The following is a 27,347-nucleotide window of genomic DNA, read 5'->3' on the forward strand; positions in this document are numbered from 1 at the left end:
TAACCTCCATCAGTCCGCACTGTAGTTCTACCAATCTGTTTTTCGGCCTCTGCATATGATACACCATGACTGATCCCATATCTCTGAGCCTCTCTAGCCTCTCTCTGTGCCTGGCATCCACCAAATGCTGCACTGTGTTCTCCCCCACAATTACAGCCCTTAATATTCACATTGCTTCGACATTCACTGTAATCATGTGCCCCTCCACACTCGGCCCATATTTTCTTTCCTTGTGGACATAGATATTGGGACTCCAGTGATGACTCCCCTCACTCTAGCATAATCACCAGGGACATGGCTTTTCATCTTCTTCCCATTAAGCACATCCATTTTCTAAAGCTTCTCTTGCTGAGCCTTCTCTTTCTCTACTGCATTAGTTAGTCCGATATGGTGTACAGTAAGTGAGGCCCTATGGTCTCATCAAACACTATCACCACTTACTACATCACTGCGCTTGATTCCTACCTTGGCCCTCTTTACGCTTTCTTTACTAGACGCTCCACTGCTTTCTGTATCACGATTTCTCTTCTTCCTATGTCTTTCCACTACCGACCATTCCGGTCCTTGACCCTCGTCCTCCCGCTCCATAGCATCAGAACTGGCACGCATGTCGTTCGCGTTCCAGCACCGCTTTTCCTTCACCAACTTTTTCTCAATTTCCTCCATTTCGTCAGCACTACTCGCCGCCATTTCCCATTCCCAAGGAACCTCATGAAAACAACGTCCACAACTCAACCTCCCACGGGATAGAGCTGCCCTTCCATCCGCCAAGCAGCCGTAGCCTCTTCAGGTTGCATTGCCCAGTTCCGAAGCCAGAGACGCGCTGTCAAATTAAAGACCCCAAACCACCCCCTCAAGGATTTGATTGGTCAGAGTGTAGTTTCTGTGCGCCTCTCTGTTGGAATGTAGCCAGACATTCTTACCGGAGTTAACCTGAGTTTTTGGTAAGACTATGTAGGCTTTTAGGTCGTATGATGGTCATGGAAAATAAATATTTGTTGAACAATCTATCAATTAAATTAAAACACTGTAATTCAAATAATCGCAGTCAGTGTAGTGATGATGTGATTTTAGGTAGGCATTCTAAAAGCTTAGCCTAGGTAGCCTATACCAGAGGCGTCACCGCATGACCCAGAGTGGGGTGGTGAAAAAAAACATCTGGGGCCCATAGTTTTTCCTGATTTGCGAACCTAACCAGGTAAAACTCTGGAACATCTGACGTGATGAATCTAAAAAGGTTTACTATGGGCTATGATGGGACCCGAGTTTTTTTAAGCAGGTCACATATTGTTTTTTTTGTTTTTTTTTATTCCTGGAAAAACTCCTGGACATGGGGGGGATGAAACCCCTGTCAAAGTCCAGCAAACATGTACTTCATATGAATTATATTTTAAAGAAGGACTGGGGGTTTCCTATACACAGAGAAAGCAACTTGATGGACAATAAAACGCACAGGGCTGAGCTTGCCTTTTGCAGGTTTGCATCGTATAGTTCTGACAATGAAACTGCAGGCATTATAAAATCAATACTCAGTCAGCTATCGTGTTTATTGATTAATTCAAGTTAATAATTTTGGATTGAAAAAGTCTTGGTGGCCCAAGAATATAAACCAAATTTGATCCCATTCACATTTTCTCACAAAGAAAATGGACTATACTGTATTTGAATAAATTAAACCAAAATATCGAAATGCGCTGCGCATGTTGCCTCCCCACACGTTTTCTGGTGACCATAGGCCATGCTGCTTGACTACATTTAGAGTTTTAGACCTTTATAATAGCCTAGGTTGTTCTGTTTTAATTGAGGGAAAGAAACACCAAAATGTAAATGGTAATTCCATTTTATCTGTAGATTTTAGCGAAATGAACGATACAGAAATCACATTCACAGTAATTGAATTTAGAAACATCTTTTTATAACAGCCTTTCTTATGTTAGTCTAAGTGGTCTACCTAGTAGGCTATAGGTGTTCCAAAATACGCACTGTCAATAGGGCTAAATGGGCCTAGAGTCAGCTCAATGAAGTGTACAACGAGCAAATGTAAAACGATAACGGTATTAAAAAAATAATATAACAAGCATATAACAAGTGTCAGTCGTATAAACAGCCTGTACTGGTGTCAGTCATTAATGAACTCGTTGTGGCCTCTCTCGGGCATGTGCGCCTTTACGCTTAGCAGCAGTTATTCCGTTATACAGAAGACTCTCTTACAGTAACATGGCATGACATTCAACACACATCTTCGACAAATCTTTATTCTGGAATGAGCACTTTCCGCAGACAAATTGCTTACAGGTCCCGCAGTCGCAGTTTTTTTCCGCGTGCATCCGTCCACAGTCTCTTCTTCTCGGAGAGCGGTGGTGCGTCATTTGGCACATCCTGCGCTGCTGCCTTGCCCCTGGCGCTCATGTGGTTCTCACGAAGCGCCCATGCCAACTGCATGATGAAATCTCTCCTCGTGATTGTCTTACCCGTGCACAGGGTGAACAAAACGTGCGCGTTGATAGCAGCCAGGTTAAGCAGGTTGTAGATATTGCAACAGGCCAGCGGCGAGTGTCCCCTTTCACCGTGAACTGTCTGGCCATCTTATCCACACCAACCTGGAATCGAATACAGTACAATACCTTAGAATTATTTTCCTACAACAGAAGAGCACCGTGCATGGCTGCTGTATGCCAAGGTGCGTAATAGCCTAACGTTATAACATACCTTTGTGTTGTTTTAGTGCGTCAGGGTCTCTGGTTCTCTTTGTGTCACCGCCAATGGCAACTGTCGGATGCATAGTACTCAGGATACAGACGTTCTCTCTTGGCATACATCTGGAAACCATAAGTGTTGCTTTGTTGTGCTTCAGCACCGCTGTGGAGAACAGCTCTGCTTGTGACTGGTTGCATGCAGATGGAGGCAACTCCCGTCTCGTCTTATTCACCACCCCACCAGGCTTGTGTTCTTGTCAATCAACTTATTTGCCAATGGCAGTGAGGTGAAGACGTCGTCCATGTTGACATTCCTACCTTCGCCAAGGTAAGGTTCTACAAGCCTCATCACCACATTTTCAGGATGCTGAGATTCATCTTTGCCCAGATATGGAAAGACATTCAGCACGTACTTGCTGTCGACGTCAGCTGCCAACCGAAACTTCATGCCTCACTTGTCTTACTGTAGGGGATGTAGTGCGTAAAGCTGCACTTAACGTTTGCGGGGAACCATTGCTCCTCAACGGTAATGTTCACTTCTGGCTTGTAAGAGGAAACACAGTTCTGTATAAACGTTCCCCACACGTCCGATACCAGGGTGATCTCTCTGAAGCGGTTCCGTGGCATCAACCCATATTTTTCGTTCCAGGAGCTCTCCAAAGGCGTGTTCCTTCCGCCGTACAGTCCTCGGGCGTATAGGAGCGTAATGAACGCTTCCAGCTTATCCACAGACATGTCCCACGTTGTCTCCTTTCGCCTGGCGCGCCTCAGCTACAGTACAGTCCTTGATGTGCTGCAACATCTGCATTTCACAAACAATGAAAGCTGTCGAATGCTCTGTCGATTCTGCCTTTGACGTAAGGTGTAGGGCCCGATTCCAATGGGGTGCCAGTATGTGCTGATAACCGACCTGCAGCGTTGTCAACTCGCTGTTTTATCCAAACCGTGCCGTCCTTCCCCTTCTCTCGCTCCATCTGAGTTGTTGACACCTGCACGGTGGGCATCGTTCGGGCTCTCTTGCGCCGGAGCTGAGGCAGATCAGGCTCATAATCAGAATCGCAGCCAGCATCGGAATCGATTGAAGAATTCCCCCATTCATCATCTTAGTCGAGCTCAGCATCAAGTTCCTCCCTCCATCTGACTCCATTCCATCCAAATCTCGTAGCGTTATCAGCGCTTCTGTCACCTCAATTCGCAGTCTTGCCATTGTAGCCTATGAATTACGCACGCTTCCGCTTCCAGGTCACCTCGTTCTCTTCTCCCACTGGAGGCCTTTTCTCAAAAGGATGTCGCCAGAGTGAAATGTATATAGGCTACCATTCCCAGACCCACTTTAGTTTAGATTATAATTCAAATAATTATTAGCCTAAGTGTTTACTACTACAAAACGAAATACTTATGCACACTAGTTTAGAACCAGTTTATTAGTTATTATTCATGACAGTTAAACCTATATAGCTAATACATTTACGTGTTATAATTATAAAGTTCTATTAAGTTATTATGACGTCTGCTCCCTGCACTTCTAGGATAATGTAGCCTTGTAAATTTACCTTAGCCAGCCTATCTGAAGTCATGGATGTAGTTTCCTTGCGTCTTACAGTTTTACTATCCTATATTATAACACTATATAACAGTGTTTGTTGTCCATCATAACTCATGCATGACTAAATGCATGTCTGGAGCAGCATTCTGGTCATTGGGGGGAGTGGAAGAGGAGGGCAGGAGAGAGAGGAGGGGGAGTGAGGAGTAGGGGTGGTGGTAGGGAAAGATGATAACGTTAAGCATGTGCCAATGAAGTATAGTAGATATGAATGAATCTGATAGATGACTAAAATGTAAATGTGAAATTTAAATGAGACGTTATCACCACCTCCCAGATACCCTTTCCACTCTTTTGCCCGTCCCCCTTTTCACCTGTCATTAGCCCCCTCTCCCTCGCCAGCCCCAGCTCACAAAGTTCAATTGCAAGCAGGCCTAGCATAAGCGAACAAAGGTTTACAAATTCAGTTAAAGTAGGCTACACAGAAGACATTAAACAGCAGTAGCGTAAATATTTTTAATTTGTTAGGTTACATAGCTGCTGCGTTATTTTTGAAATTACAATTTTCAATAATTCCATGGCCATATTATGTTTAGGCTACATTTGGTCTGAGATTACATTTAACCTAATTGATGGTGGACAAAAATGATCTAACCTCTGAAATGTGTACTGGGTGTGAACAGGGCCACCTTCAGTTGCAAAACGTTCTCGGAAATTGCAGATAGAAATTAACGTCATTCATTATTGTAAATATCGAAGAGGCATGTTTGTTCTACATATGCATATGCATATCTGGATGTTCCAAAACGTTATGTCCTGCTGAACGCGCCCCTGTTCTTGACTTTTAGCACTTTTGCGCGTATCTTGTTTTGACGAGAAACCGCAACGGAGTTAGAAGCTGCCTCCTCGACCTATTTTAAAACATACATTTACTGAGACGCAGTGATGGACTAGAATAAAGTGAGACAATCAAAGTAACTATGGAATTGCATTATGTGTTTGCTATTACATTGGAGTTGATAAAGTTGCAATGTGATGAATGCATGCCGTATTATGGCTAGATATTTTCTGTGTATTCGTGGGCTAGCCCAGCACCAAGGAACGGATGTAAAGACATGCGGAAGCGAGTTCAGTGTTTAGACGATGTAGTCAGAGGTATTTTTTCATGTATAAATAATTTGAGATTATTTTTTCCCCCTCTACATAATCCATTGCTAGTGTTGAAGGCCAGGGATTACACTGCATTCGTGTACCGTTAAAGCTCCCTGTTTTTTGTTTGCAAGTCTGTTTTGGGGCTGATCCCAAACGACCTTATTGAAAGAAAAAAAATAATAGGGCCTAAATGGATAGGTCCTCCGTGTTCTTGTCAGTTTATGTCTTCTTTAGGTAGCCCATTTAACTGAATTAATTTATTAGCAAATCATTTGTAATCGGTGAGCAGACGTTGAATTGAGGCAGTCTTGCCAGTGCATTACTGTAGCACCATGCACACATCACTATTGCTATTACAGTTAGGAAGACAATATCCAATATCTGTGTTACAGGTCTATGGTTGGTAGTGGGATCTTCCTTTCTTCATCACATGAGGGACGGGGTAGCCTGCCTTACTGCCCTCTTCACAGATACCTGCCTCCTCCTTGGAGGGAAACAAATCTTGGTCATAGGAAATCCGCCTCTCCTGATTTGAGGAAAATGTTTCGCCCTGGGAGAGAAAACCATCAGACTGAACCAAGGTAAGACAATTAGTAATTTGAACAGAGGACAAGATCAAAATCAGCCTATGGAAAATGTGTCATTCAGAATACACAGTAGGCCTATTCTATGTTCATATAAGCATTGTCACGTTGTATAAATGATTGGAGACAAGCGCAGGAATAAGAAATAGGGGGTACTCCACCCAAAAATATACTCCACCCAAAAATATACTCCACCCAAAAATATACTCCACCCAAAAATACAACATGTGGGGACGTGGACAAAGCCCAAAACAAACATCTATACAAAAACACAGGGATGTAACCCATACAAAAGAGCGAGGTTAAACCTCTAATAAATACACGGGACGAGATCTGAAATAACAATACACGGGACGAGACCCGAAATAACAAGTGAACAAAACACGCAGCACGAAAGCCGAAACAAAGCACAGGTAGGGGAGAGCGAGGTAAGTTGTCAAACTGTTCGTACCTCCAACACTAGAGGCGCTATCTCAAAATCAAATAGCTACTTTGTGGGACTACATGTTCTACAGTCAACTTCCTGTTCACATGAGGTCAAGGTCACTCTAATCTGAGGTGGGCACAAGTTTCTTATTTTTCCCCCCTCAAATGTAAAAAAATGGCACTTTACATTTTATGCAATAAACATTGTTAGGTGTGAATGTTCAAAATTATAATTTTGCACGGAGTAGAGACAATAACATGTCTTTTGATACTTTAGCTCCAGTCCTATGTTGAGCTAACCTTGAGATTTAGCCAACATTAGCACACATGTCAGTTTGGGGCAAGTAGTCTCAATGACCTTGGGGCAAGTCTTCACATGTGACAACTTGCCCCAGTATACATAGACGCATAGAACATGCTCAAAAAACATTGTGATAATAGTATTATCAGAGCTGATTACACTAAATATTACTGTAAATGGATTATTATATATACACGTACAGTTTAGAGCAGCAGACATATCCCTGGACTACACAAGACAGGCTCTGGCATGTGTGTGTCTACTAACACACTACATGCCTACTGTATGAGACAGTACTGTATATCCACACACACACTACTTCATACAGTGTCATGAATTTCGTGTGGTGTTATGAATTGCATTGTGGCAACAAGGATAGTAGACAGGGAGGTGGGCGTAATAAGCCTGTAATGAATATGTAATTTCAATGAGGAAATGTGTTTTTGAAGGAAAGAAGAAAGGAAGGAAGGAAGGAAGAAAGAAAGAAAGATGGTTAGAAATGATAAAAGAAAGACAGAATGGCAGCACACCACCTGGCATAATGTTAAAGGCAGTGAGGCAGGTGAGGTTGTAGAACAAATCAATCAGGAGTACAGCGAAGGATCTTGACATAAATCACCGTACTCAGACTCTGTATTGTCAAAAGGTTACCAGAGAAGAAGTTGAAAGTCAGACAGCCACGCCAACAACAGTGGTTGGCTATACAAAGCCACGGCAGGTTTTTTCACCTGATTTGGAGATGAAGATTGTTCAGTATATTACTAGATCAGCTGACATTTATTTTGGTCTGTCGCCAAGTGAGGTCAGAAGACTTGCCTACCAGTTTGCTGTGGCACACCAGCTGAAGTTCGCGCCAATGTGGGCAGAAAAAGAAAAGGCCAGCTTGGCGTGGTTTACAGGCTTCTTAAAGCGGCACCCAACGCCGTTGCTGAGAAAGCCAGAGGCAACTAGCCTTACCAGGGCAAGTAGCTTCAACAGAGAAAATGTTATTGCTTTCTTCGACAATGTAGCAGAAGTGCTACAAAGATATCAATTTGGACCAGGAGACATATGGAATGTCGATGAAACTGGGGTGACCACTGTACATAAACCTGACAAAGTGATAGGCAGACCTGGATTAAAAAAAGTAGGGTCACTGACCTCTGCTGAAAGGGGAACCCTCGTCACACTGCCCTGTGCTGTCTCAGCCACAGGGAATAGTATGTCTCCATATTTTATATTCCCCCGTGTCAACTTCCACGATCATGTCCTGATCAACGGGCCACCTGGCAGCAAAGGAGGGGACAAATCCCTCTGGGTGGATGAAAGATGTGCGCTTTGTTGACTTCCTGAAACATTGTCAAGCATACGAAGTGCTCAAAGGAGAAGCTCTGTTTATTCCTTTTGGACAAAACCGAGTGTCTCATCTGTCCATTGATGGACTCAATTATGCCAAAGAAAATGGCATAATTATGCTGTCATTCCCACCCCATTGCTCTCATCGGCTTCAACCCTTAGACAGGTCTGTCTACGGGCCGCTAAAGAGGCACATCAACACCGCGTGTGATGCCTAGATGAGGAACAATCCCGGGAAGACAATTTCAATTTATGACATTCCTGGGATTGTGGTAATCCCCTATCCTCTGGCTGCAACCCCCTTGAACATTCAGGCTGTCTTTAGGGTGGCTGGGGTACAACCTTACAACAGGGATGTATTTCTGGAAACCGAGTTTGCGCCATCCTACGTTACAGATCGCCCCATTCAGAACCCAACCCTACCAGGCCCCAGCTCCAACCTGCCAGGCCCAAGCACCATTCCAGCCCTGCCTAGCACGAGCTCAGACACAGACCTGCCCAGTTCTTATGCTAGCACCAGCTCACCCTTGCCCAGCAATGCCATTGCTGACAGCGGACTACCAACTCCAGAGGACATCCGGCCATATCTAAAAGCTGGCCCCCGAAAACCAGTTTGCAAAGGAAGAAAATGGCACAAAACAGCAATTCTAACTGACACAACAGTGAAGCAGGCACTAGAAATTGAAAATAATAAGGCACAATCTAGCAAAAAGCTGTTTCCTGAATCATCAAATCAAATTTACTTATAAAGCCCTTCTTACGTCAGCTGATATCTCAAAGTGCTCTACAGAAACCCAGCCTAAAACTCCAAACAGCAAGCAATGCAGGTGTAGAAGCATGATGGCTTGGAAAAACTCCCTAGAAAGGCCAGAACCTAGGAAGAAACCTAGAGAGGAACCAGGCTATGAGGGGTGGCCAGTCCTCTTCTGGCTGTGCCGGGTAGAGATTATAACAGAACATCGCCAAGATGTTCAAATGTTCATAGATGACCAGCAGGGTCAAATAATAATAATCACAGTGGATGTCGAGGGTGCAACAGGTCAGCACCTCAGGAGTAAATGTCAGTTGGCTTTTCATAGCCGATCATTCAGAGTATCTCTACCGCTCTTGCTGTCTCTAGAGAGTTGAAAACAGCAGGTCTGGGACAGGTAGCACGTCCGGTGAACAGGTCAGGATTCCATAGCCGCAGGCAGAACAGTTGAAACTGGAGCATCAGCACAGCCAGGTGGACTGGGAACAGCAAGGAGTCATCAGGCCAGGTAGTCCTGAGGCATGGACCTAGGGCTCAGGTACACCGAGAGAGAGAAAGAAAGAGAGAGAGAATTATAGAGAGCATAGTTAAATTCACACAGGACACCGGATAAGACAGGAGAAGTACTCCAGATATAACAGACTGACCCTAGCCCCCCGACACATAAACTACTGCAGCATAAATACTGGAGGCTGAGACTGGAGGGGTCGGGAGACACTGTGGCCCCATCCGATGATACCCCCAAACAGGCAGGATATAACCCCACTCACTTTGCCAAAGCACAGCCCCCACACCACTAGAGGGATATCTTCAACCACCAACTTACCATCCTGAGACAAGGCCGAGACAAGGCTGCCCACAAAGAAAGGGAAGTAAGGGGTGGAGTCAAAATCTGGATCTGCAAAGAACAAGAAGGTAGCTAAAAAAAAGCAAAATCGTAGAAGAGTCATCATCAGATGAAGAGGAGTGCTTCTGCCTCGTCTGTGTGGAGCCATTTTCAAACAGCCTTCCAAATGAGACTTGGGTGAAGTGTGTGAGATGATTCAAATGGGCCCATGATGCTTGCACCTCAGGCCAGGCAATTTATGTGTGCAAGAATTGTGACTGAAGATGAGTCTGATTAGTCAGATACGGATGTACGTCGTATAGGCTGTTACAAAACTGTGCATTAGTGTGTTTAAACACCACATCTGTTTTGTTAAGACTTTAAACCTTTAATCTGCAGCATTTCATTCCATTCCGATTCCAACAATTATCGTGGATCTATGTGTACGCCAGAGAACGTGAGATTTCAAAGTAAAGTGGTCATGCCACTTAATTAATGTGTGTTCTGACATCATTATTGTTTTGATTGAAAGGCATTATTTGCCAGATTCTCTCGTCAGATTCTCTCGTCAGGATCTAATGTGACAACTTACCCGATGTAGTGTGACAATTTACCCGCTGATGGGTCTACAACTCCGTACTGAAATAAGATATGAAGATGTAATGAATACAAATATGTGCCAACGACTTCCTTCTTTCATTTGGTATGACATTTATACCATTGTGATGTAAGGTGCCCAGTAAATGTTAGACAGCGTGAAAAGTGTAACAACATACCTCGCTCTCCCCTACTCACAAGACCAACGGACATGGGAACAATAACCGACAAGACAATGGTGAACAAAGGGCACAATTATATTATTACTAATCAGGGGAAATGGGAACCAGGTGTGCGTAATGAAACAGTTCAGTGACACCTAGAGGCCGGTGACGTAGACCTCCGGAACTGGTGCACGGAATGAGCAACAGTACCTGGGGGATCCGTGACAAGCAGAAGTTTATTCCAGGTATTCCCAAACTGGGGAAGCGCAATGCCGTCGGGGGTATGCCAAATAAAAATGTGATTCACATTTACGTTTGGTTAGTGGAATTCCCGCGAGAATATTTTTTTTTTCTTCACATTTTCAAACAGTCCATTTATATTTTCCAACGGGGCTATACATTTGGGTGAGTTTTTTTTCTCGCCTGAGTAGCCTCGTTTCACTGACAAAAATTAAATTAAACCATCTAGTGTTCAGCGAAATAACAACACAATGTCAAATACATGTAGCCTAATCAAATAATGAACATCCAATCACATTAACCATTACTCTCTCGTGGGAATTCCACTAATGATCCGTATGTAGTCAAAAGTAGCTGCTGCTCATTTCATTTGCTCAAAAATGGATGAATGGTTCACCATCCGGACACCACTTGGGTACACTGCAGCATCCACCGGGAGGCTCTTGCTGCAAAGGGAATGCCTGACAGCTTGGAAGACGTTTTGGTCACTACAGTGAAAATGGTTAACTTTGTTAAAGCAAGGCCCCTGAACACTTGTGTATTTTCTGCCCTATGCAATGATATGGGCAGCGACCATGTAACGCTTCTACAACATACAGAAGTGCGCTGGTTATCAAGGGGCAAAGTATTTACATGTTTTTTTTTTTAAATTGAGAGACGAGCTTAAAGTTTGCATGATGATGAGTTTCTCACATGACTGGCCTATCTGGGTGATGTTTTCTCTCGCCTGAATGATCTGAATCTAGGATTACAGGGATTCTCCACAACTATATTCAATGTGTAGGACAAAATTAAGGCTATCATTAAGAAGTTAGAGCTCTTCTCTGTCTGTATTAACAAGGACAACACACAGGTCTTTCCATCATTGTATGATATTTTTTGTGTGCAAATGAACTCAAGCTTACGAACAATGTGAAATGTGATATAGCGAAGCATCTGAGTGAGTTGGGTGCGCAATTATGCAGGTACTTTCCCGAAAAGGATGACACAAACAACTGGATTCGTTATCCCTTTCATGCCCTGCCTCCAGTCCACTTACCGATATCTGAACAAGAGGGCCTCATCGAAATTGCATCAAGCGGTTCTGTGAAAATTGAATTTAATCAGAAGCCACTGCCAGATTTCTGGATTGGGCTGCGCTCAGAGTTTCTTGTCTTAGCAAATCGCGCTGTTAAGACACTGATGCCCTTTGCAACCACGTACCTATGTGAGAGTGGATTCTCGGCCCTCACTAGCATGAAAACTAAATACAGGCACAGACTGTGTGTGGTAAATGATTTAAGACTGAGACTCTCTCCAATACAACCCAACATTGCAGAGTTATGTGCATCCTTTCAAGCACACCCTTCTCATTAACCTGTGGTGAGTTATTCACAATTTTTGATAAACGCAGAAGGTTTTATATGTAAGATGGTTAAAAAAAGAGCAAAATTCTTGAATATTGTTATATCATTTGTGCCCTGGTCCTATAAGAGCTCTTTGTCAGTTCCAACGAGCCAGGTTGTGACAAAAACTCACACTCATTCTTATGTTTAATAAATGTATCGTATAGTGTGTGTGTGTGGCAGGCTTACAATGATGGCAAAAAACAACATTTAAGAGTGCGCTGACCCTGGTGCTAGAGGGGGTACGCAGCTGGAGGTTGAATGTTTGAAGGGGTACGGGACTATAAAACGTTTGGGAACCAATGGTTTATTCCATCTGTAAGGTTCTAAGAATTGCTGGTATGAAGATAGTTGAGAGCAAAACGTCAGACTTGAATTCAATTTAGGATATTACCGGCTGGGAAGGAGTTTACTCTTCGACAACTCAAAGGTTCACAACAGTATTTAAAGTGATAGAGGGGCGTCTCTGCCTCCCTACATCCCGTGGAATGCATATACAACTGTAAATGACAATTGACCAACCAAAATTCATGTTAAGGAGATGTTATTTTAGTACCAAGAGGTTCCTAGCACTGACTTTTATTGAGATAACAAACTAGACCATACCATATAGTGTGGGGCGGCAGGTAGCCTAGTGGTTAGAGTGTAGGGACGGCAGGTAGCCTAGTGGTTAGAGTGTTGGTTGGACTAGTAACCGAAAGGTTGCAAGATTGAATCCCTGAGCTGACAAGGTAAAAATCTGTCGTTCTGAACAAGGCAGTTAACCCACTGTTCCTAGGCCGTCATTGAAAATAATAATTTGTTCTTAACTGATTGCCTAGTTAAATAAAGGTAAAATATATAGGAATGGTTTGAAATGCTCCCAAGGCCTTGTTGGTCATTTGCAAGAGTGTGCCACGCTGTGCAGGAATACGTAATAGGGTTTTTTATTTCTCCACCCAAACAAAAGAGCGAGGTGTAAACCTCTAAACAATACACGGGACGAAACCCGTAAAACAAGTGCACAATAACACGTAGCATGGAAGCCGATACAACAGCACAGGTACTCACAGGACCAACAGACATGGTAATAATAACCGACAAGGACAATGGGGAACAGAGGGCACATATATAACATACTAATCAAGGGGATTGGGAACCAGGTGTGCGTAATGAGACAAGACAGTCCGGGGTTGGTGATAATGAATCCAATTCAGTGACGCCTAGAAGGCCGGTGACTTAGACCTCCGGAGCTGGTGAACGGAATGAGCAGCAGTACCGGGGGGATCCATGACAAAGAGGCTCAAGAGGGTCAACTGGTGTGCTCTCACAATAATAGACTATACAGTTAACAGACAATATGGTTAAAACCCTTCAGAAATTACATGTACTGTTTTGTCTATTTAACAGGGAAGTCTCTGCCTCCAATGCGGTAAAACTCAGCAATAAGCTGAAAGCCACCCTGAAGAAAAAGTACCAAAGTCCGCCAGGGGGGGAAACTGAGCATCCATTTTACATACATTGTGATCTCCAGTATCCACCTGGTGAAAGTGGAGAGGTGAACCAACATGAATACATTCAAATTAAGCCAACCTTCAGGAAGACACACCAATGGAGATGCTCACCCTTAAGCTTATACTTTGATTCTGAACTAGACGACGAGCGAGTCAGAATAGCGCTGACAAAGGGCGTCTCTGGTATTGGCAAAACTAGCCAGGTGCGGATGATTATTCTTAACTGGGCAGAGGGAAAAGTAAACCAGGAATGTCCTCTCATATTTCCCCTTCCTTTCCGGGAGCTGAATTTGCTGAAGGAGAGACTAAGTCTGATTGAACTTCTTTACAAGTTTTTCCCAGAATTGAAAGAACCTGGAATTTCGAACTTGGAGAACTTCAGAGTTGGGTTCATTCTTGACGGGCTGGATGAATTCCGACGTCCTCTCGACTTCAAGAACAGCCCGATAGTGACCGATCTCACAGAGCCCTCCTCCGTGCCAGCACTGCTGACAAACCTAATTAACGGCAATCTTCTTCCCTTCGCCGCTCACATATGGATTACCTCTAGACCTGAAGCAGTCCATCACATCCCTCTTCAGTACATCAACGAAGTGACAGAAATTGAAGGCTTCACAGACTCTCAGAAAGAGGAGTTCTTCAGAAGAGCAATCATTCACACGGACCAGGCCAATGCAATTATCCACCACTTGAAGTACTCAAAAAGCTTTTATGTCTTGTGCCAGATACCTATTATCTGTTCGATTTCGGCATCAGTCCTCGTTAGACAGACATGGCTATCCGGTAAAGAATATGACCCCGGAGCTCTGACTCCAATGTACACTGACCTACTCGCCCTGTTGCAAACACGGGACCAGAATACACAGAAGATGGCTATTAAATTGGGGGAACTAGCCTTTAAGCAGTTGGTGAAAGGCAACACGGTTTTCTACGAGGAAGACCTACGAGAGTGCAACATTAACTGTGATGAGGGGTCAGAGTTTGCAAAAGTAAGCATACCCATCTTCAGAGAGGATATTGGGCTGCAGCAAAAGAAGATCTACTACTTTGGGCATACCACCATTCAGGATTTCTTTGCTGCGATGTGGTTTAATCGATCCTGCAACAGCCTAGATGAAAACCTGAGGAATGCAGTGGACATGGCCTTGCAGAGCAAAAATGGAAAGCTAGACCTCTTCCTCCGGTTCCTCCTCAGCATCTCGCAGAGCTTCATCCAGTCAATCGCAGAGGCCGGCTACAACTCGTCGGAGACACTGACGGAAACGGTAGAGTATATCAAGAAGAAGGTTATGGAGAATCCCGCTTCACCGAGGACCCTCAACCTGCTGAACTGCCTGACGGAACTGGGTGACAGCTCTTTAGAAATTGATGGTGTGAGCTTTCTCAAGACGGGAATCCCCCCAGATGCCAAATACCCACGTGCACATTGGTCTGACCTGGCCGCTGTGTTAGTGGCATCGGAGTCTGGGCCGATAGCGATGCTTGGGTTGGAAGTAAAGAAGAGAGGAGACAAGGAACTTCTGAGGATGCTGCCAGTGATCAAAGCTTCCCAGACAGCCACGTATGTACTTGGTCATTTAACAGTACCAGCTATTACGGTGATCTCCAAAAGTTTTGACAAAGTGACACATTTGTTGTAGTTTTGGCTCTGTACTCCAGCACTTTTGGATGTGAAATAATAACATTTTCATTCATATTGGGTGAACCGTTTAGAGATTACAGCACTTTTTGTACATAGGCTATTCCCCCCATTTTATAGGACCAAAATTATTGTGTGCTTAGAAACATTCTATTCTTATTTTCAATGAAAGTGACTCCAAAATGACACAATACATTATTTACCATGCATTTCTATTGGACACAAAATAATCTGAAACAACCAAAACAAACAGCAAATGCATCCAACCAATTTGTAGAGTCACAAGCTTGATGTAGTTATGTGCTATGAATATGGGACCAAATACTTAACTTCTGACTACTTTAATACACAAAAGTGAATTCGGCCCAATCATTTTGGTCCCTTAAAATGGGGGGACTATGTACAAAAAGTACTGTAATTTCTAAACAGTTCACCCGATATGGGTGAAAACACCCTAAAAGTAAAGCCGACCGTCTGCACTTTAGATTCATAGTCATTGTATCATTCTAAATCCAAAGTGTTGAAGTACAAAATAAACAAAAAATGTGTCACTAACTCAATACTTTTGGCACACACTATCAATATTAAATGTCTATAACACAAGATAATTGTCATCCCTGTGATGTAATTCAGGTTTGTTGGACCCGTCTTATGATCATTACAAAGTTCTGTTGATTTAATGCCTGCTTGTATGTCTATGTTCTTTTTGATTCCCTAACCCTCCTTCTTACCAGGCTGTCATATCACAAACTAACAGAGAAATCCTGTGAATGTCTGGCCTCGGCGCTCACCTCAAAGGTGTCCAATCTGAAAACTCTGGACTTGAGTTTCAACACGCTGATGGACTCAGGAGTGCAGCTGTTGGTGGCCGGCTTGGCCAAGCCACACTGCCAACTGGAGGGACTGAAACTGTCCGGCTGCAGGGTGAAACAGGATGGCTTTGCCGCTCTGGCCAAAGCTCTCAAATCCAACCCCTCGCACCTGCTGGAGCTGGATCTGAGCGGCAACGAACCGGGAGAATCGGGGGTGTTTTATCTCGTTGACGGACTGAAGGTTGTCAATTGCAAACTGCAGATCCTGAAGTGAGTATTGAATCAATGGCTAGGAAACCCGTTCTGATCATGTGTACCCCCAATTGTAACATCATTGAATTCACTTCCCCTATGGGTTTATTCTGTGGTTTGATGCAAATTAAGTTCTCCTCATAAGGAAATACAGTTAATCTAAACTAATTTATATAAATATATTCTTTAAGGGTATAATGTATTTTTATTGAGATAGGACAGTGAAGAGGAGACAGGAGGAGGAGACAGGAGGAGTTATGAGAGTTTGCGAGTCAGAATGGCATGGGTTGGATTTAAACTCATGCCGACTCTGGTAGCCTAGGCTGTACACCTGTGCTGGGGTTCGCGGCACTAACCGCTGTACCACGTCTTCTAAAGTATTATAATCTTCATTAGGCTCTCAAACTGCAAGCTGGGCCTGGAGCTGAGTCGCGCTCTGGCGGTGTTGCTGATAGACAACCCTAGACACCTGCGAGAGCTGGACGTCAGCATGAATGACCTGGGAGACCGGGGGGTGGAGCTGCTCATGGACATACTGAAGTCAACCCAGATATACAAACTGGAGTGAGTACTTTCTGGAGTATTGTAGTACTCTCACACGTTCCACCTCACTGATTCTAAAGTGGAATGTTCACTGTAGTAAATGTACCATACATTTTCCCTCCACCGCCAGGTTGTACTGTTGTCAGCTCACTGAGAAATGCTGTGAGAACATGTTTAGGTGTCTGGTGAACATCCCCAGTCTGAGGGAGCTCAACCTGAGCAACAACAACCTGAAGGACGAGGGAGTCAAGATGCTCTGCAACGCCTTCGGACTGCCCGCCTGTCAACTGGAGAAACTCAAGTAAGCTAGCTTACCCCACCAAGAGTGTGCGGGCCAATCTCCCCTAGCCCCTACTCCATGTAGGCTGACAGACTTTGGTTCAAATACTATTTGAAATTAGTTCAAATACTTGTCAGACTTTGTTTGAGCTTGCCTGGCACAATGGAACCAATAGAATAGTCACAAAAGTGCAAACCCTGTCCGCCCATCTAGCTCTCCTGGCAGTCTAAAGCGAACGCTTAAAGTCTCTGACAGATAGTATTTGAACCTTGGTCTGGAGCTGAATATTTAAGAGTGTTTCTTTTTCTTTACCCTTGTCTCTCCAGTGTGGCGAGCTGTGGCATCACCCTAGTCAGAGGGTTGCATTTCAACTCTATCCTCAAAGAGCTGGACATCAGCAGGAACCATCTGGGTGACTCGGATGACTGGGCCGATGTCTTGTTCTGCTTGTCTTCACTTGAGACCCTCAGGTGAGTTCTGCAAACCTAGCACGTGTGTGTGGTGGGGACAACTTTCTCAATGTAATTACCTCTCCCCACCAAGGGTGAGTGACTGTAAACTGACAGAGAAATGCTGTGGGGAGCTGGTCAAAGCTCTCAGCTCCAACCTCACCAACCTGAAAGAGCTGGATCTCTCTGGAAACGACCTGGGAGACCGCGGTGTGAAGACTCTCTACGTGGGACTGACGTTCAGGTGTTGTACACTAGAGAGACTCTTGTAAGTAACAGCATTAGAGAGAGTTATAAAGCTCATTGCTTGGTCTATAATATCACACCACACGCTCTTCAAACAATGAGTTACTATAAGCATATTCACAAAATGACTTGGTCATTTGTTAACTTAGAAATCACTCGTACAATTTATGAAGTCTTGTTGACCAAAACAAATTGAAGATCTTTTCTCCCTCTCTGGTGACCTTCTCCACTCTCTTTCTCTCTATCCCCATCTCTCTCCCCACATTCACCCTCTCTCTCTTTCCACCCTCTCTCTCTCCAGTCTGAGATGCTGTGGGATCACAGCAGAGGGCTGCTCCTCCCTAGCCTTAGCCCTGAAGTCCAGCTGCTCCAAAATCACAGAGCTGGGCCTGATGGGAAACGACACGGGAGAAGAAGGACTGAGAATTCTCTCCGGCATCAGGGATGACCCACACTACAAACTACAGACTCTAGAGTAAGTCCTGGTGCCATCAAAGCTTACAATTATGTTAGTAATTTATTTATAATGACTTGTGGTTCTTAATCCATGTGTGTGTGTGTGTGTGTGTCAACTTTTCATAATTGGATTGTGTGGCCCCTCAGTGGAAAATTCTGTTAGAATAGGGATGGAATGAGAACGTTATTTTGCTGTATTATATGTCTATGGTGGTAACACTATTGTTTGTTCTAGAATCAACGATTGAGAGAGAGGTCTTGACTCGCTTGATGGGGTTCTTCTTGGTGTCTCGATCCTCAAGTTCTGTACTCGCTCTGGTCGGAAGTGGTGTACTGTAAAGGGAACAGGATGCTACCTCGGACGCAGACCGGGATTTGCCATTCAGACGACTGAGTTGATCGTTGTACAGACTTAAAGAAGTGCCTAAACTTGAAAAAAGTGAATTCTATAGAATTTTAAAGAGGTGGATGCCCTTTAGGATGTAACCACATTGTCTGTACCAAACTTAAGGATGTTACTCAGTACCTTTAGCCTCAATCACGCTCAGTAACCTCGAAGTCCATGCAGTATTTTTTTGCACATCAATGTCAAGTCAAGATGTTACAGTATACGATGTAGCCTTTACTGAAGAGAAGGGTGATGCTATGTTTTACATAATGACCTTATTGTTTTTTCTTGTTAAACCAAGGATGTGTCATCATTGGGGGACTATAGTGGGACTGAATAAATGAATAAGCCATTTGACGACCCCCCCAGACTACTCGCGCGGTCTTCAACGATACGGGTTGAATAGAACCCTTAGATTGGTGTGGTATGAACATGCTAATGAACAGAATGCTACTCCAGACAGCATAGATACAGTTGGACAAAACATGGTAGAGCTGAAGCACAAAACTCCACATTGAAAGGTTTGACTTAATAAAATGAGGATCTCTATGGTTAGATCTATGGGTTCCTGAGTGGTGCAGTGGTCTAAGGCACTGCATCTCAGTGTTCGAGGCGTCACTACAGGCACCCTGGTTCAATTCCAGGCTGTATCACAACTGGCCGTGATTGGCCCAGCGTCGCCTGGGTTTGGCCGGTGTAGGCAGTCATTGTAAATAAGAATTTGTTCATAACTGACCTGCCTAGTTAAATAAAAAAAATCTAAATCATCTTTCCTACCTTTTTATTTAGTGAATAGGGTTGACCAACTTTAACTCCAGATAAGTAAAAACATGCTACTTTTTTTTTTTGCATTAGTGATTTATGCATTTACCACCACATCACTGAATATCAGCCTTGCATGATTCAACATATAGGTTATAAGTTACTGTATTTACCACCACATCACTGAATATCAGCCTTGCATGATTCAACATATAGGTTATAAGTTACTGTATTTACCACCACATCACTGAATATCAGCCTTGCATGATTCAACATATAGGTTATAAGTTACTGTATTTACCACCACATCACTGAATATCAGCCTTGCATGATTCAACATATAGGTTATAAGTTACTGTATTTACCACCACATCACTGAATATCAGCCTTGCATGATTCAACATATAGGTTATAAGTTACTGTATTTACCACCACATCACTGAATATCAGCCTTGCATGATTCAACATATAGGTTATAAGTTACTGTATTTACCACCACATCACTGAATATCAGCCTTGCATGATTCAACATATAGGTTATAAGTTACTGTATATACCACTACAAGCACAAAGGACAGTTTTTTGGGCGTTTTGTGGTTTTTAAACTCATTAAAGCATTCTAAAATTTATGAAAACATGTGTTAATAAACTGTTTATTTTATATATTGTACATTTATTTCTGATAAATAAGTATTAAAACATTCACAAAAAATATAACATTCATTAAAATAAACTTTACTATTAGAAGTTAGTAGGGCTCTTTTTAATTTACTGAGTTGGGTAGGAGGATTTAGAAATGTGGAGCTGATGTTGTAAACCATGATTGACCACAAACTCCTGCACAGTAGGTGGTGGCATGCACCTTAACGTTTGTTTGCGGACCGCCATTAACCTCTAGGGGCTAGGGGGCAGTATTTTCATGGCCGGATGAAAAACGTACCCAATTTAAACAGGTTACTACTCTGGCCCAGAAAATAGAATATGCATATTATTAGTAGATTTTGATAGAAAACACTCTGAAGTTTCTAAAACTGTTTGAATGGTGTCTCTAAGTATAACAGAACTCATATAGCAGGCAAAAACCTGAGAAAAAATACAAGCAGGAAATGAAAATCTTGTGGCTGTACAATTTTCAAGTCATTGCCAATAAAACACACAGTGACAAAGGATTCATTTTGCACTTCCTATGGCTTCCACTAGATGTCAACAGTCTTTATAAAGTTGTTTGAAGCGTCTATGATGAACAGAGACCGGATGAGAAGGAAGGGAAGTTGATGTCCCTGGGATGTCGTCACTTCATTATTGCGCGTTCATGCGCGTTAATGTGAGATGAGACCTTTTTCAAAACGTTTTTCAAGACACAGGAAAGGTCCGGTTGAAATATTACTGATGTTTCACGTTAAAAATGGCCCTAAAGATTGATGCTAAACAATGTTTGACATGTTTGAACGAACGTAAATAGATTTTTTTTTGTACTTTTCGTCGTGACTTTTCCCTCCCGTGCCCTACATTTTGAGTAGCCTACCGAACGCACTAACAACACGGAACAACATGGAGTTATTTGGACATAAATTATGAACTTCATCGAAAAAACAACATTTGTTGTGGACCTGGGATTCCTGGAAGTGACTTCTGATGAAGATTATTAAAGGTAAGGGAATATGTCTAATGTTATTTATGATTTTAGATGATTCCAACATGGCGGCTATCTGTATTGCGTAGTGTATTTTTCTGAGCAGAGTACTCAGATTATTGCAAAGTGTGCTTTCCCAGTAAAGTTATTTTGAAATCTGTCAATGCGGTTGCATTCAGGAGATGTTAATCTATAATTCTTTGAATAACAGTTTAATACTTTAACCACGTTTTATAATGAGTATTTTTTGTCAATTCACTGGCAGTTTTGGGGGAGACACATTTTCTCAACGACACGCGCCGATGTAAAATGCTGTTTTTGGATATAAATATGAACTTGATAGAACACAAAATGCATGTATTGTCTAATATAATGTCCTAGGAGTGTCATCTGATGAAGATTGTCAAAGGTTAGTGCAGAATTTTAGCTGGTGTTCTGCTTTTGGTGACGCCTGTCCTTGAATTGAAAATGGATGTGTGTACTTTTTTGGCTATGTACTCTCCTAACATAATCTAACTTTATGCTTTCGCCGTAAAGCCTCTTTGAAATTGGACAATGTGGTTCGATTAAGGAGATTAAAATAGTTGATTGTTTGAGAAATTGAAATTATTAGATTTTTGCTGTTTTGAATTTCCCGCCATGCTAGCAATCCCGTCAGTGGGATTCTAACAAGAGAGGGGTGGCCTGGAAGGGTTCGTCATTCATACAATAGCGAAACCGAGAATGGAGGTGCGAGAAGCGCTGATAACGCTACGAGATTTGAATGAGATGGAGTCAGATGGAGCGGAGGAACTTGATGCTGAGATCGACTCGGATAACGAATGGGGGAATTCTTCATTACATTCTGATTCTGACTGCGATTCTGATTATGAGCCTGATCTGCCTCGGCGCAAGAGAGCCCGAACGATGCCCACTGTGCAGGCGTCACTAACTGAGATGGAGAGAGAGGAGACGGGGAAGGACGGCACGGTTTGGATAAAAGAGCCTGCTGACAATGATCCGAGTCGATTATCACCACAGAATGGAATCCCAGTGGAGTCGGGCCCTACACCTTACGCAAAAGACAGAATTGACAGAGCATTCGACAGCTTTCATTGTTTATGTGACATGGAGATGTTGCAGCAAATCAGGGACCATACTGTTGCTGAGGCGCACAGAGCAACAACAAAAAAAGCAAATTCGCCTTAGTATCAGAAGTTTGGAACGCATTTGTACAGAACTGTGTTTCCTCTTACAAGCCAGGAGTGAACATCACCGTTGAGGAGCAATGGTTCCCCATGAAAACGAAATGTCGCTTTACGCACTACATCCCCTACAAGCAAGATAAGTGGGGCATGAAGTTTCAGTTGGCAGCTGACGTCGACAGCAAGTACGTGCTGAATGTCTTTCCATATCTGGGCAAAGATGAATCTCAGCGTCCTGAAAATGTGGTGGCTTGTAGAACCTTACCTTGGCTTGTAGAACCTTACCTTGGCGAAGGTAGGAATGTCAACATGGACGATGTCTTCACCTCACTGCCATTGGCAAATAAGTTGATTGACAAGAACACAACCCTGGTGGGGGTGGTGAATAAGACGAGACGGGAGCTGCCTCCATCTGCATGCAACCAGTCACAAGCAGAGCTGTTCTCCACAGCGGTGCTGAAGCACAACAAAGCAACACCTACGGTTTACAGAAAGAAACCTAGAAAAAAATGTCTGTATCCTGAGTATTATGCATCTGACCGTTGCCATTGGCGGTGACACAAAGAGAACCAGAGACCCTAACGCACTATAACAGCAGAAATGTAGGCTATTAGACCTATACATTTAGGCTACACATTTAGGCGCACCTTGCCATATTTCATGCATTGTGCTCTTCTGTAACGAATTGTAATTTTGTCCTATTACTTTGCTAATGTTTAATACTTTATTCCAGGTTGGTGTGGATAAGATGGCCAGACAGTTCACGGTGAAAGGGGACACTCGCCGCTGGCCTGTTGCGGTATTCTACAACCTGCTCGACCTGGCTGCTATCAACGTGCACGTTTTGTTCACCCAGTGTACCGGCAAGACAATGCCGCGGCGAGATTTCATAATGGATCTGGCATGGAGCTTCGTGAGAACCACATGAGAGCCAAGACGAAGGCAGCTGCAGCCGCCAAGGAAGCAGCCAAGGCCGCACCGCCTCCTTGCCGGGCACCCATCCAGCTCCCAGCTGGGAAGAGAACACAGTGCCAGGTGAAGACGCAGTGTGCACGGAACCAGGCCCATGAAAGCTGTGCACAGTGCCACCGATTTGTTTGTGGATCTTGCACCCACAAAGGTCCGAAGCTGTGCGCTGACTGTGGATCAGAGCAATATTGGAGAGGAGGAAGAGACTGATTAATGCATAAAAGGCACATCCCACTGAAGGTAAGGGCACAATATCTTGTTCAACTCCAATCTAATGACAAATGACTCTTGTTTGATGTCATGGATATTTTCAACGAATATTACCATATGTATATAATGGTTCACATGTGTTTTGCACTCTTCATATCAGTTGGGCTTCTGTGAATGCATAACTCCCGAGTGGCACAGCGGTCTATGGCACTGCATCTCAGTGCAAGAGGCGTCACTACACTCCCTGGTTCAAATCCTGGCTGTATCACATCCGGCGGTGATTGGGAGTCCCATAGAGCGGCGCACAATTGGCCCAGCGTTGTCCGGATTTGGCTGGGGTAGGCCGTCATTGTAAGTAAGAATTTGTTCTTAACTGTCTTGCCTAGTTAAATAAAAAATAAAAAAATTGACCGTGCTTGTCCTGAGGGAGATTATTTATCTGTGATACTTTTAGCTAAATCTACTATGCAAGTGAAATTGGTCAAATCGTGTGTTTTTATTCCAATAAAAACTCAAATATGTTTTGGAGGCCTGTGGAATTATGCATGTAGTAGTAATGGGTGGTAGTAATGGGTAGGTGAACCCTAACACAGGCCTACTATCTGGGGTAGGTAAATTATATTCACAATTGAAAAAGTTAGGTAAAATGACTACTTTAGTTTTACCCCCTCTGTGTGAGTTCCTCTAGCTCTACGGTGTTAAATGTGTTCCAGTCTGAAGACGTGCGTGTCCTACCAGACCGATCTGTGTGTCGATGGATGGTGAGGGGAGAGAGGAAGACGAGGGCAGGTGAATGGGGTGGGGAGTGAGAAGTATGGGTGGTGAAAACGTCTCCAGATGGCTCTCTAATCTGATTCCCATTCATTTAATGTAGTCCTTATAATGATACTGTACTTCATTAATGGGAAGACAAAATAACATCATAGGGCTATTGAGAGTTAATGTAAAATAGTCACAAAATGTTTTGTGATACAAAGTCAATGCCACATACCAAACATTACTAGTAGGGGAAAACCTTAATCTTATCATTCTTATCATTGATGTGGTTCTCTATGGGTTTTTTTTTTAACTCATGCTTTTCCAATCCTAGACATTATTTATTAACCCCGCACAATTTAATACATTTAATCAATTGTATTTGTGAATTTAGCTAAAGGTATCACACAGAAAGCAAGAGGCCAGGCCACTAACAATTTAAAGAGCCAGTGCAGTCAACATGTCATTTTCCTGTGTTTTCTATATATTTACAACCTATGAGGTTGGAATAACATGAATCATAAGTGAACCATCGCGCTGTCCCAGAAACTTGGCTGGTGCGTAAAAGCCGTGAATTCAGACAAACAAAAACTTCATTATTCTATTTTTTCACAAAGAAATACAGAATTATAAGGTAAGAGAGCGGGCACCAAGGACAATCCAATTGCCTTAGGTGTCTGCTCACTTGAATACATTATATAAATTCACGAGATACCTTACCACAAAGGATATCAGGCTGGAATGTGAGGTTGGGCTGCATCCACATATATTAGCTCATGATGCACTTCATCTGCTTCTTGCTCCATGACTCTCTGAAAGAGACAAGACAAAACAATGTAGCACAGTACGAAAAGACAGGGATCAGTCAATATGATGTAGCACCATACACTTTCAGATCCAGATCCGTTGTGGAATATGGTGTTATCTGCCATTATGTGGTCCTGCAGTTCTCTGAGTCTGATGCAGTTATTTGCAATGACCATATTTACAGTGTGGGTCTCCTGCTCTGGGGTGAACAGTCGACCTCTTCCAACAGATACTGGTTTTCTTGCAGTTCTGTAAAAACATTTGAATGGTTTTAGTGATAGATCCTTCTCATTATGAAAGTAGAGTACATGTTACTGTACCAGTAAGACTACAGCACTTACAGTTAGTTACTTACCGGTTCTCATTTCGAAATATCCGGATGATACCTGCAACAGTATAACGGCTCAGATTTGGTTGAACCCGTTGCCCAGCCTCCCTCATGCTCATCCCATGGCTGACAACATGATTTCATCAGTTATTGCGTTCCTGACTCCTCTTCCCCGTCCCCGTCCTCTCCTTCTCCCCCGTCCTACTTCTCCCCTTCCTTCTCCTCCTCCTCTAGTTTTCACCCCTCTTACTCTCTGTCCAATACTGGCCTCCATTGTTGTCCAAACCAAATGTTTACCTGTGACCTATTTATAGTGCTCAAGCTCTGGTTTGTAAGTGAACTCATTATCTAAAAGTGTTTTCACGTGTCGATGTGGAAAGGCAATTGGTGAAATAGTGTAGCAATGTAGAGACGAATGTTTACAGTTTTGCTAGAAGTGTGTTATTAAATTGCAGACTGAGTGTAAAGCAGTGAGTTGTGTTTACAGTTTTGCAAAAAATGTGTTATAAAATTACAAACTGAGTGTAAAGCAGAGAACGTGCATTCAGTTTGGCACACTTGGTAAATGCATTGGTTCCAAGTGTTAATGGTTTCAGAAATAGTGCTTCAAGAATCACTGTTAGTGTTTAAGCATTCAGAAGAAACTGTAATCACGCATTGGAGTCTGAAAAGGCTCTAGTCTAAAGTCAAATAGACAGTTGAAGTGTTGGCCACCTCATGCTTATGGCAAATAACACCAGATGGAAAACATGCAAAAGAAAGGAGAGGAGATGAGAAGAGATTGATTCATGTGTAAAGGCGCATATCCCTCTGAATGCACCGAGGAGGATAACACTGTGTCTGATCGAGCTTTAACAACTCTTGTTTAAACCATGGATATGTTTACACAAATACTAATTTCTGCATTTCATGTTTCACATTTGTGATTCGCTAAATCTAACCAACAAATAAACTGTTAAAATGGATTACATTGTGGTGTTTTTATTCAAAGAAAAACGACAGTAACTGTTTGTAGAGTAACATTCAAAATGCATCTTATTTCTTATTAAAGTATATTCATTCCTACTTTAGTCCAACATGGCAACAAATGGTCACAAAGGTCAACAAATGGTCACTAAGGTCAACAAATGGTCACTAAGGTCAACAAATGAACACCATAATAGGGCAATTGAGTTTTTATGGGTGCAATAGTCAAAGAAAGGCTACAGGGCTTATGGGGAGGACACCCCCCCCCATCATTTCATCAACTTTCTTTGCATTACAACTGGAAAAATAAATAACAAGATCTCCCAGCACATATACAAGATCAAAAATACAGTTTGGTTGGTTTAGCAGTAGTGTTTTAAGCATTGCATTAAGTGTCATAATATGAATCGAACATACTACTTATCCGTTTCTACTTGTCAGATTTGAATACAGCAAAACAGTGATGGAAAAATCATACAGGTGTTAGCAATCACAGAGTGTGTGAGGAGAATTTCAGTATGTGCAGTATTAAAATGGTTATGTTGTAACCGAATGATTACCATTATATCAACTGACTGTACAATACTTATCTCAATAAAAAACTGTTGACCGTTCTCTTTTTAGAGATCACCAAACTCTTTCAGTAATACACACTAATACTGACTGAGATGAGATTATACTTTATTAATCCTCAAGGGGAAATTAGTTTCGATTGTAATCTCTTCTCAATAGCTGATAAGGAATCAGTCAGTGACCCCTATAGATAACAGACAGACACAAAAATAGTATATTCTCGTCAACCAATACAATTTCAACTTTCTAGTACAACTTTGAATACAGTCATTCCCATTTGCTGAGGCAGTTGATATAGACAAACGTTTAGTTGAGTCAATTCAGATTCTGTCTCCAAAATATTTATTGGCTTAATTTACTGGCATATAATCGAACGGCATGTGGGGGAAATTATCTCAGGAACACACTGGTTATGTTTTCAATCCAAATAAAATAGAATTTTCCTATAAAAACACAATCTACACATTTACGTTGTCTACAGTTGACCAGCAACTGCAGCAAAATAATAATACAAAATGCTACAGAAAAATATATTCACTTATATAATTTGATATAATTGCATTTCTTATTTCAAAAAAGCACTCGCACATCTGAGTTATCT

The 27,347-nt window shown here is 42.7% G+C and overlaps 1 protein-coding gene and 1 long non-coding RNA gene across 7 annotated transcripts; one reads left to right on the forward strand and one right to left on the reverse strand.

Annotated features, from left to right (window-relative positions):
* Positions 1-1,824: 1,824 nt before the first annotated feature.
* LOC115178037 (uncharacterized) lies at positions 1,825-3,888 on the reverse strand. Its single transcript, XR_003872534.1, has 2 exons — positions 2,710-3,888; positions 1,825-2,600 (listed from the first exon to the last, which is right to left on the reverse strand). It is a non-coding gene; the product is annotated as an uncharacterized LOC115178037 (long non-coding RNA).
* LOC115178036 (NACHT, LRR and PYD domains-containing protein 12) lies at positions 2,596-23,292 on the forward strand. 6 transcript variants are annotated; one of them, XM_029739045.1, is made up of 10 exons: positions 2,596-2,680; positions 5,784-5,972; positions 13,390-15,054; positions 15,867-16,214; positions 16,593-16,760; positions 16,870-17,040; positions 17,346-17,489; positions 17,563-17,736; positions 18,016-18,189; positions 22,871-23,292. In XM_029739045.1, the coding sequence occupies exons 1-10, from the start codon at positions 2,673-2,675 to the stop codon at positions 22,905-22,907; spliced, it is 3,078 nt and encodes a 1,025-aa protein (XP_029594905.1). In that variant the 5' UTR covers positions 2,596-2,672; the 3' UTR covers positions 22,908-23,292. The 6 variants fall into 6 exon arrangements, with proteins under 6 accessions (XP_029594905.1, XP_029594904.1, XP_029594908.1 ...); XM_029739044.1 differs by lacking the exon at positions 2,596-2,680 and adding an exon at positions 2,979-3,024; XM_029739048.1 differs by lacking the exon at positions 2,596-2,680 and adding an exon at positions 2,979-3,024 and having other exon boundaries at positions 17,563-17,712.
* Positions 23,293-27,347: the final 4,055 nt, after the last annotated feature.

The sequence above is a fragment of the Salmo trutta genome, chromosome 38 (assembly GCF_901001165.1).
Source record: "Salmo trutta chromosome 38, fSalTru1.1, whole genome shotgun sequence".
In the NCBI taxonomy this organism is placed as follows: Eukaryota; Metazoa; Chordata; class Actinopteri; order Salmoniformes; family Salmonidae; genus Salmo; species Salmo trutta.